Genomic DNA, 11,151 nt, shown 5'->3' with positions numbered 1-11,151 from the left:
TTGTCCACGTTAAGTTCCCATTTATCCCAGCAGCTGGCTGCAGCAGCTGGATTAGCACAAAGCCTTGCTAGTCAATCTGCCAGCATCAGTGGTGTGAAACAGCTACCCCCTATACAGCTACCTCAGAGCAACCCTGGCAACACTCTAATTCCATCCAATAGTGGCTCTTCTCCAAATATTAACATATTGGCAGCAGCAGTTACAACACCGTCCTCAGAAAAAGTGGCTTCAACTATTGGTGGCTCACAGCTCAACAACCCACCAGTATCAGCATCATCTTCACCAGCTTTTGCAATAAGCAGTTTATTAAGTCCTGCATCTAATCCACTTCTACCTCAGCCCACCCCTAGTAACTCTGTTTTCTCCAGTCCCTTGTCCAATATTGGAACACCTGCAGAGGATTTAAACTCCTTGACTGCCTTGGCACAGCAAAGAAAAAGCAAGCCACCAAATGTGACTGCTTTTGAAGCAAAAAGTAATTCAGATGAGGCATTCTTTAAGCATAAATGCAGGTTCTGTGCTAAAGTGTTTGGGAGTGACAGTGCCTTGCAGATTCATTTACGTTCTCACACTGGCGAGAGGCCATTTAAATGCAACATATGTGGAAACAGGTTCTCAACAAAGGGAAACTTAAAAGTCCACTTTCAGCGTCATAAAGAAAAATACCCTCATATTCAAATGAATCCGTACCCGGTGCCAGAGCATTTGGACAATATTCCTACAAGCACGGGTATTCCTTATGGGATGTCTATACCACCAGAGAAACCTGTCACGAGCTGGCTGGACAGCAAGCCAGTTCTCTCCACCCTAACAACTTCTGTTGGCCTGCCACTCCCACCAACGATTCCAAGCTTGACCCCATTCATCAAAACTGAGGAGCCTCAGCCGATTCCCATTAGCCATCCTTCTGCTAGCCCTCCCTGCTCTGTCAAGAGCGACTCGGGAACAGCTGATCCCACATCAAAAATTTCCAATGGACTTTCTGATGAGGTAGAGTCTGGTGCTTTGCCTACCTCAAATGGCAAAATCGAAGAAAACCCTCAAAACACAAGCACGGTCACTAACATGAGTAGCTCCGTGAGCTCCCCGGCAGCAGACTCGGGCTCCAGCGGTGTCGCCACTTTTACAAATCCACTGATGCCTCTAATGTCAGAGCAGTTCAAGGCAAAATTTCCATTTGGAGGACTGTTGGATTCAACGCCAGCATCTGAAACATCAAAGTTGCAGCAACTGGTAGAAAACATTGACAAAAAGGCAACCGATCCTAACGAGTGCATCATTTGCCACCGAGTTCTCAGCTGCCAGAGCGCACTGAAAATGCATTACCGCACACACACCGGTGAGAGGCCATTTAAATGTAAAATCTGTGGTCGTGCTTTCACTACTAAGGGCAACTTAAAGACTCATTACAGTGTCCACCGTGCCATGCCCCCGCTGAGAGTGCAACATTCATGCCCAATCTGCCAGAAAAAATTCACCAACGCCGTTGTGCTACAGCAGCATATCCGAATGCACATGGGAGGGCAGATCCCCAACACCCCAGTGACAGAAAACTATCCGGAGTCAATGGAATCAGATACGGGATCTTTTGATGATAAGAATTTTGATGATATAGACAACTTCTCAGACGAGAATATGGAAGACTGTCCTGACAGCAGCGTGCCAGATACACCTAAATCTGTGGATGCATCACAAGACAGCTTGTCTTCTTCCCCTCTGCCCCTGGAAATGTCAAGTATTGCTGCTTTAGAAAATCAGATGAAGATGATCAATGCAGGACTTGCTGAACAACTTCAGGCAAGCTTAAAGTCGGTTGAAAATGGGTCAGTGGAAGGGGACGTTTTGACTAACGATTCGTCATCTGTCGGTGGTGATATGGAAAGCCAAAGTGCTGGAAGCCCTGCTGTCTCAGAGTCTACCTCTTCCATGCAGGCCTTGTCCCCATCCAACAGCACTAATGATTACCACAAGTCACCAAGTATCGAAGAGAAACCGGTAAGAGCTTTACCAAGTGAGTTTGCCAACGGTTTGTCTCCAACCCCTGCTAACAGTGGTGCTTTGGACTTGACGTCTAGTAACACTGATAAAATAATTAAAGAAGAGTCTCTGAGTATGCTCTTTCCTTTCAGAGACAGAGGTAAATTTAAAAATACTGCATGTGACATTTGTGGCAAAACATTTGCTTGTCAGAGTGCCTTGGACATTCATTACAGAAGTCATACCAAAGAGAGACCATTTATTTGCACAGTTTGCAATCGTGGCTTTTCCACAAAGGGTAATTTGAAGCAGCATATGTTGACACATCAGATGCGAGATCTACCATCACAGCTTTTTGAGCCCAACTCCAGTATTGGCCCTAATCAGAACTCTTCAGTTATGCCTGCTAATACACTGTCATCGCTCATAAAGACTGAGGTGAACGGCTTTGTGCACGGCTCTCCTCAGGACAGCAAAGAAGCACCCTCTGGTCTTGTTTCTTCGGGGCCACTGTCCTCTGCCACATCCCCTGTGCTGCTCCCTGCTCTCCCCAGAAGAACTCCAAAACAGCACTACTGCAACACGTGTGGGAAAACATTTTCTTCTTCCAGTGCTCTGCAGATCCATGAAAGGACACACACTGGTGAGAAACCTTTTGCCTGCACTATATGTGGAAGAGCATTCACAACAAAAGGCAATCTGAAGGTACTTTTTCCTCTTGCTGCTCTTAGGCTTTATTTTCTCCTTCCTGGGGGTTTTCAGTTTTTTACATCTATTAATGTTGTAAGCAGTGGTACCTTTGGGTATCTGTGGTGTGACTGTGTTTAGTCAGCTCTGGTAGACCTAGGTGGCCTCTTGCTGAGTGCTCATGTTGGCAGCAGGTCTGAGGCATGAGCTGTTTTGGCTCAATTAAAATTCATCTACCAGCAAAGACTGTCTATGTAGAGTGTGAAACAGAACAGCCAAATGATGGTAAGGAGTATTAATTAACAGAGAAATGAGTTTTGTAACTCACACATCTCTTCAAGAGGTGAAAGGCTCTTGAATGTGCTGTTTTTCATATCTATCATGTAAAATGAGTGTTTAAAAAAACTATTAATATAATTCTGGAAGTAATGGGCATTACTTTAATTGATTATATAACTAACATTTCCTACTGATATGTGTTTGAAAAAGCAAATAGACTTAAGTTTTAGAACACCAGTTGAGCACTTTACTGTGTACATTTTTCTGTTGACAGAGTATTTCTCTAGAGGTTGCTGCTGGTAATGTGAGGTGCATAATTACTTTCAGGCCATTCTGTCTATACAGGAGGCTCTCCAATGAGCAATCAGTAAAGGATACTTTCTACCTGTCTGAAAAGGACGTTTATAGGGTAAAGGGTGTCAAATACAATACTTACCATTGCAATGAAAGTGGACATAGCAATTCTAGCCCTGAAAGCAGCTATCTGCAATTGACAGAACAACACAAAGTCATTATAAACTAAATACATGTAAAAAAAAAAACGAGTAAGAAGCAATGCATTGTTGAGCAGCAGAACAGGGTATTGTGGGTAATGATGATGGGCTAATCCAGAAGTAGTTTATTTATTATTCCGGATGGGAAATGGAGCCCTGCATCCTCTACCTTTAATGCCATTCATTAGGTAACAAGACTGGACACGTTCATGGACTCCTGCCTTCTCAGTGATCAAAATAAGTTTGAAATCCCTGTCAACGTCTATTTTTTGTTTGTTTGTTTCTTCCTTTCTTTCTTTCCAGGTTCACATGGGCACTCACATGTGGAACAGTACTCCTGCAAGACGAGGCAGACGACTTTCTGTAGATGGCCCCATGACATTTCTAGGAGGCAATCCTGTAAAGTTCCCAGAAATGTTTCAGAAGGATTTGGCTGCGCGGTCAGGGAATGGAGACCCATCCAGCTTCTGGAACCAGTATGCAGCTGCACTGTCCAATGGCTTGGCCATGAAGACCAACGAGATCTCTGTCATCCAGAATGGCGGCATCCCTCCAGCACCGGGAGGCCTGGGCAACGGGGGCAGCTCTCCCATCAGTGGCTTGACAGGAAGCCTGGAGAAGCTCCAGAATTCAGAACCCAATGCACCTCTAGCTGGTCTGGAGAAAATGGCAAGCAACGAAAATGGGACAAACTTCCGTTTTACGCGTTTCGTGGAAGACAACAAAGAAATTGTAACAAATTAGAAAAAAACCTCCATAAATAACATTCCTGCAAATAGTGCAACCTAGGGTTGCTTTTTTCAAGCTGCAGGCTCCAACATTACAAAGACTTTGTTTTGTACCGTGTTCTACTTCTAGAGTTCTAAGAGAGCTTATTTATTAGTGATATAACCTTGCTTTGCAAACAAATGCAAGCATTAACTTTGGTCTCCCGTATTTTGAACTAAATACTAATCGACTAGAGTGCTGTAAACTTGCTGTAACATTTATGGCAGTTGCAAGTCTGTTCTGCTAGGTGATCTTATTCTGGCATTAACTTATTTTCTATATCCAGTTTAACATGAACTCTGGTATTGATGCGATGCCTCAGTGATGCATTAGATCTCTAATAAAAATCTGTATATAAATGTACACTTTGATCCTGCTGGAAACTTTATCAGCAAACACATTGTTTAATTTTTCCAAACAAAATTAAAAAAAAGGACTGAGAGAATATAGACTGAACAGTGTGGGTCCTTTACACAGCTCAGTTTTTGATTTTTATTATAAAATTAAAACTGCTTTAATTTTTGTAGGTTTAACATTTTCCGTTTTGAACTGTTATTTGTATTGTGCTTTTTACTTGAGTCGTCTTAAATGTTAATACATTTCTGTACAGTAATAAGCACGCGGATTATTAGAGGAGATACTGAAGTGTTGTTTTGGTAGTTGAAACTGAGACGTAACATTTTGCCTTGTAGGTATATTCATTATAGAAAATGTGCTGGACTTTCACAATGCTGCTAAGTATGGCATCTTGAACAACTTCCGTGGACAACTGTAGATGCTCCTGTATATACAATAAGACATCACTTTCATTAAAATGTACATACGTTCCTTACAAGACCAAGCCCTACTCCTTGACCAAGGGAACAAGTATAGTGTTTGTTTATTTTGTATTAGGTATTGGGGGGGGCAGGGGGAACCTTGGACTGTTACATGCACTTTCTCGGAAAGTTGAAAGGAAAAGAGGTCCAGTTTCTTTAACATTTAATACTTACTAACAGCAGAGATACTGTAATTTTACTCGAGTAATCAAATACATTTTTGCAACAGATAAAATTCGCTGTCTCTGTGTTTTTAAAGTGTACCTGTATTTAGTAATCATTTTGTATTATTTAGCCTTTCCCTTGGTTAACATGAACTGTCCAGGTTTTATGTGTGTGTTTATATTTGTAAGTATGGGTATACATATATGTATTGCATATTAATTGCTAGTATATTTTTCATACCCCCTAATAGTGGGAAATTTCTCCTTAACTATTCAACTCCTTCTCATAAAATTGTAGATATTTTGGCATTTTTAGTTTCTTTATTAAAAAAATGCTGCTAGCAAAGACCTTATTGAGCCTAGGTAAGTTTCCTTTGAAGGAAATAATTTATTACATTTAAGGCTTGATTTGGTTCAAATGCTTTATATTTGATATTAATTTTATTTTATGAGATTGTATGTTTGTGGCATGCTTACGCTGCTATATCTGTGTTAAGATGCCCACTTGCAAGCCTCCATATATTATATGGGGTTTATAACTTGATTGTAAAAAAAACAAAAACAAAAAACCAAACAAAACCTAATTGCTTTGGCCTTGCACATGATTTGGCTTCCCTTAAACACCTGCAATGATTATTAACCTCAAATGAGTTTGTCAAACAGAATTCAGCCCAGAATTTTCACCCAGTAGAGTTTTATCTCTTGACACCATTATTTAACAGAAACTAAATCAGATTGGCTGCCTTCAAAACCACCAACAGGCATAGCCAGTTTTGGGTCCATGTGACTATATATATATTTTTTTACTATTTCAAAATTCAGGTGTTTTGCATTATGGGATTTTCTTCAGTGTCACTGTGGGGGGAGTTGCCCAGCTTTTTAAACAAGAAGTGATCACTTAGCTCTTCCCCCTGCAGCTTGAGTTGCAAATTGGGCATCAGAGAGTATTTAAAACTGAAGAGCTGGAGTGAGAAATACTCTTCTTGAGGAGTTTTCCCCTTCCTATGATTATGAATCCTGCATATTAACACTGTAGTCTGGATACCTCTTGGATTTCATGTCTTTAGGACTTTTCCTGTTCGAATGTGATGATTCACCTGGTACATGGTATGCATTTTTGTTAACATGTAAGTTGTACACTAGAGCCAGCTGGCTTGTCAATGTGAATATTTAAGAATTCCAAGTCACCTTTTGGTCTCAGAAAAAGGTAAATTAAAAGGATTTTGATGATTTTATCAATGAAATACTAACTAATTCTCCTTTTAAATTGAGTTGAGATTTGTGCAACAGAGATGTTGCCAGAGAAGGGCTAGCAGCCCCCAGCGCTCCGGGAGGGTTTGTCTCCTTTCCACGGCTTGAGTTTCATTAGTGCCTTTAACTCCAGCCCTCGGAACCTCTTCCCACGCGGAAGCGGAGTCTTTAGGTGCCGAGGGAAGCCGCTCCCGGGGCACCCAGATGCTCCTGCCGCTGGGTAACGTAACGCGCTTGGCTTTTTTCGGGGGGAAGAAAACAAAAAAAAAAGAAATAGGGATTTTCTTTCTCGTACCTAAGGGCCTTCCCCCGGCCCCCGTTCCCTGAGCGGAGCCCGCCCCGCGTTCACAGCGGGCCGAGGGGGCGCCGGGGCCGCAGCTGCCCCAGGGGCTGCGCTCCCTCGCCCCAGCCCCGGCGCCCCCTGCGAGAGCCCACAGACCCTTTTCTCCCCCAGCCTTTCCGAAGCGTTTCCCTGAGGTGAGGGGCTGTGCGGCGGGTGAGGCTCCCCGGGACACCCCTCGGGCCGGCGGGGCGGGGGTTCCCCGATGAGCTCGGGCGCTGCCCCGCCCGCCCCGGTGCCGCCGCTCCGCTCCGCGCTTCCCTCGGTGCCGTCGCGGAGGTTGGTGCCGGCGGGAGGAGCTGCCCGTGCCTCCTGCTGCGCGGAGGGTGCCCGGGCCGTTCTCCCCTCGCTGCCGAGGGGCTTTCCCGTTCCCTTCCTCCTCCCACGCCCGAACGGAGCTGCGGAGGCCGGGGATGCCGTCCCCGTGCCCGCGGGATGCGGTGCCAAGGGCCGGCTCGGGGCTCCCCGCCCCGTCAGGCGGAGCACCCGGCTGGCTGCCTGCGAGGGAAGCGGGGGAAAGGAAAGGGGGGTGGAGGGGGGGGGGGGAGGGAATAATTTGCTCTGGAAACACGGAATGTTAAATTTCCCGTTACTCGACACCAGACCGTGGGGACGGAGGGAAGTTACCTCTCCCCAGAGCTGTCCTGGCAAGCGCACAAAGGTGCTCGCGTCGCCTCGCAGCTGGAGCCGCGCTACCTCGCTGCAATTACCCAGCGCAGCGTTTCCTATTCACAGACACTGAATTAATCCTTATTCAAGAATAGATTTTTTTTTTTTTACGGTTTTGTTTTCGCAGCCGCATTTTCCTCATTAGAAACAAAGTTTTCTTCCCCCTTTCCCCTCCTCCCCCTCCGTCTCACCCATCACAATTTTATCATCCATTAAAATAAAGGGTGGGGTGGTGTATTTTTTTTCCTTTCTTTTAAGCGCCAACGATCGTTCATTTAATCATCCCGAGTAATTTTCTTCGCGCAGAAACAGGCGTGATTTATTTAAAAATCGGGTTAATGTCGTACGAAGCTTCCCCGCTTGGGAAGGGCCGGCGGCGGAGCGGCCGGAGGCGGCCGGCCCGTGCTGGCCGGGACACCGCAGGGCTGCCCCTCCCGCCGGGCACTGCTGCCAGCCCACGGCCCGGGAACTTGGGGTTTCCCCGAATGCCGTGGGAAGCGAGGACGCGGCGCTCGGCGGAGCGGGGAGCGCAGCTCGGCCGCGGAGCGCCCGGCGGGTGTCACTTCACGGGGCGGACTGGGGAGGTGTTGGGGGACAGGCGGAATGAGAGGCTGTGAAGGGGGTGAAGGGCTCACCCGAAAGACCCACGATACCGGCGGAGAGGAGAGAGAGGATCGGGGCAGCACATGGGATGGGCAGGAATGAGGTTTCTGTGTTGGCGAGGCAGGGCTGAGAAGGGAAGGGAAGCAGCAAACTGCCTGGCTTATTTCGGGTGCTGATGACGACCAAATCCCAAACCCTTCTCTCGGGGAAAAGCCAGTTGAATTTCGGTATTTCTTCCGAGGCTGGGCTGTGGTTTGAGACTCAAGAACAGGTTGCAAGTACTCCCAGCTGTAGCGAGCAACAAATGTCTCGATTTGTTCTTGCTTTGGAAAGAATATTTGCTGACCATCAAAATGCAACAGTTGCTGCTTGTTTTGACCTTTTCTGTGGGGCATGCTTCTTGCTTTTGAGAGTCCTGAAGTCACAAACTACCTGGCTGTGTCTTTGCAGGAGGTCAGTTTTACTTGGCAGGAGAAGGTGAGACTTTGTAACATGACAGTTGTTTTTTTGTTGTCTCCTTGCCAGTGTTCAGTAGCTCTCCAGGTTTGTTTCTCTGCCAGTGTTCAGTAGTTCTCCAGGTTTGTTTCTCTGTGGTCAGGTCTTGTGGTTTTGGGGTATTTTTTGGTCTTTTTTTTTTTGTTTTTAAATTGAACTAGCATTTTTTTGTTTGGTTTCTTTCTCTCATGAATATGAGTTGACAGAAGTTAAAATAATGTTTTGCAAATAAGTGGGTACAGTTATTTATGCCAGCTGGAAGCAATATGTCTCTTAACTGCTGAGTTGAAATATAATGACTTAAAGATTTCACCTACAGCATGGTCTCATATAAATATGTATCTCTAGACAAAATGTTAAGGAGGAGTAGAGACTTGGAAATATTAATAGGAAAGAACAGGAATAATTGAAAAGTATGCAACTTCAGCTGAGAACAGAGTTACTGACAGCTATGTTTATGATTTTCTGATTTGATATTTCTGGGTTTTACATCCAGGTTATAGTTAATATCGGAATGGTTATCCTGACTACTGTCAGTGGCGTAGGAGATGCCTGGAAGATGATGAGTGCATGGTGATTCCTTCCTGGGAAGATCTCCTTGTTCCAGGGATGTGAGATACCAGGAGGCCCTGAAACACATGGTGGCTGAAATATTTCACAGGTAAGTGAGATATAGGAATGTTAGTAATTAAAATGATGTTTCTGGCTCAAATTGTGGTTGGTTTGGTTTGTTTTTTTTTTTTTTTGTCCTACCACCAGTTTCTTCAGTTTCCATTTTATCTTCTCTTTTAATTTAGCCATGTATTTTTGAATCCACAGACTAAGTTTCTTAAGAGAAAAAATTTCTCAATGATGTGGGAAGGGGAGCAGTAGAGTGAAAACAGGAGAGCAGGAAAGAGGAATTTTCTTTAGTGCTCAAGTCTGTCTAGCACTGTTGGAGCTGGTGAAGAACATGCACATGAGGGTTAGAGTTGTTCTCTGCAGTGCTCTGCGTGGTGGGCGAGGCCAACATCTTGTATGTGGCAGACTCAGGGCACACAGTGCACTGTGAGAACAGCTGATACAGAGTTGTAGAGTAGGAAAGTGATGTCATCCTTCTTTCAATAATTAGTTAACCCAAACTGCAAGCTCTTCTTAACTTTCAGAAGTTATTGTCACCCTTGGAAAGAACTTCAAAATCGGGTTAGATGGACACCAAAAACATTTCCATGCCCACGTTAGACTTGATCACCTGTGGTAATAAGGAAGGTTCTCACTGGAATGATCAGCCCTGAAAGTTCTAGTGTCATTTCATTTCAAAAGTAAGAAGTCTCTCCATGTTAGCAGACATTCACATCATCTGTACAGACAGCTCTCTTGACCAGCACAGTGCTGAAGTGCAAAGGTCTATTTTCATTATTTAAAGGTCTTAAAAATGCAGCATCACAATGTCAGGTGGGTGTAGCAGAAGCCCTGCAGCACCTGGCATCAGGTGGTGCAACACAAGAAGTATTTAGAATTGAATATGGAATGCAAAAAATGGAGTGGTCTGGCACACTGTAACAGATTTAACCCCACTGGTCACTATTTCTTTCTTTCTTTTCCCCCATCTTTTCCGAGGAAAATAATTTCAAAGTGAAGCCAGTGAAACTAACTCGATGAATAATATTAAAAATTTTTTCAAAGCAGTGCCTGTTTTGAAAATGAGTTTCCTTTAGCAGTAATTTTAAATTGCTTTATTTTCTTCAGGATTTTAAAATGTCAGGTAATCCATAGTGAAGCTAACATTTGTTTAATATGTACAATAGCTAAGGGGATGTTCAATGCAAAATGTGCATTCGTATGAACCCCTATCTGTCTGTTGGTTAGAGGATCCAGAGAATAGCAAACTACAGAGAGAGACAGAACAGATTTCAAGGGTTTATATGTCTGTGTAGTTGTCTAGACTGAATACCAAGTCTTCTCAGCAACTTGTGTCGGAGCTGCTGCTGAGACCGGTGCTGTCTGTGATCTTAGGTCACTAGTTAGCTTGGTTGTGGGGAACCCTTAATACCAGCATTGGCCTCTGGTGCTGATACATGTAAACTAAGTTAAATCCCTGTTAGCAGAGCTTATTTTGGCTTCTGACTCTGGTGAATGCCCGAGTGCTGTACAGACAATTTCTGTAATGCCATGTGTGGCAGTTTTAAGGTGCTACTTTCTTTCCCTTTCAGTCCAGATGTTTATTCCTATCCACTGAGATTTCTCCCCCCTTCTGTATTTGAATGGGTGGAATAGGACTCTTCATCCATATCACCACAAAGACAGTGGGATTTCTTATTTGGTGAACAAGCCCTTAGGATAGGGAAGAGTCCAAACAGTACTAGGCAGGTTTGCAAAGCTTGAGATCATCTTACAAAAGGAGGTTGAGCTTATGTATCTGTGAGTCAGGCGAAAAAGAATTCATAAAGCTATGGCTTGTTTGAGCCAGAATTTCATGAGGTGTTACCTTCCAAACCGAGCCTCTTAAAGGGACAACTGTCTACAAAACAGACTTAGCTTGAAGTGCCACTGAAGGCATTTTTAAGACAGTATGTCTAATTTGCACTGAAGCGGAGGGAGAACACTCTATAATTTGTCCTGTTGTG

The 11,151-nt window shown here is 44.3% G+C and overlaps 2 protein-coding genes across 3 annotated transcripts in view; both read left to right on the top strand.

Annotated features, from left to right (window-relative positions):
• SALL1 (spalt like transcription factor 1) overlaps positions 1-6,427 on the top strand; it is a 15,691-nt gene extending 9,264 nt beyond the window's left edge. For both annotated transcript variants that reach the window (XM_051805849.1, XM_051805850.1), the window contains exons 2-3: positions 1-2,682; positions 3,741-6,427. The exon at positions 1-2,682 is cut by the window's left edge and continues 725 nt beyond it. In XM_051805849.1, the coding sequence (XP_051661809.1) occupies positions 1-2,682; positions 3,741-4,181 (3,123 nt within the window). In that variant the 3' untranslated portion in view covers positions 4,182-6,427. The remainder of the gene's footprint in view (positions 2,683-3,740) is intronic.
• The window catches only part of SNX20 (sorting nexin 20), a 258,470-nt gene that overhangs the window by 9,243 nt on the left and 238,076 nt on the right, over positions 1-11,151 (top strand). Inside the window, exon 3 of the mRNA XM_051805899.1 lies at positions 9,042-9,206. The gene's annotated coding sequence lies outside the window, so the exon portion shown is untranslated. The remainder of the gene's footprint in view (positions 1-9,041; positions 9,207-11,151) is intronic.

This window comes from Manacus candei, unplaced genomic scaffold, assembly GCF_025592945.1.
Source record: "Manacus candei isolate 608988 ecotype Guabito, Panama unplaced genomic scaffold, ASM2559294v1 h1tg000065l, whole genome shotgun sequence".
Lineage (NCBI taxonomy): Eukaryota > Metazoa > Chordata > Aves > Passeriformes > Pipridae > Manacus > Manacus candei.
The sequence above is the reverse complement of the archived record's forward strand: the minus strand, read 5'-3'. Positions and strand labels throughout refer to the sequence as shown.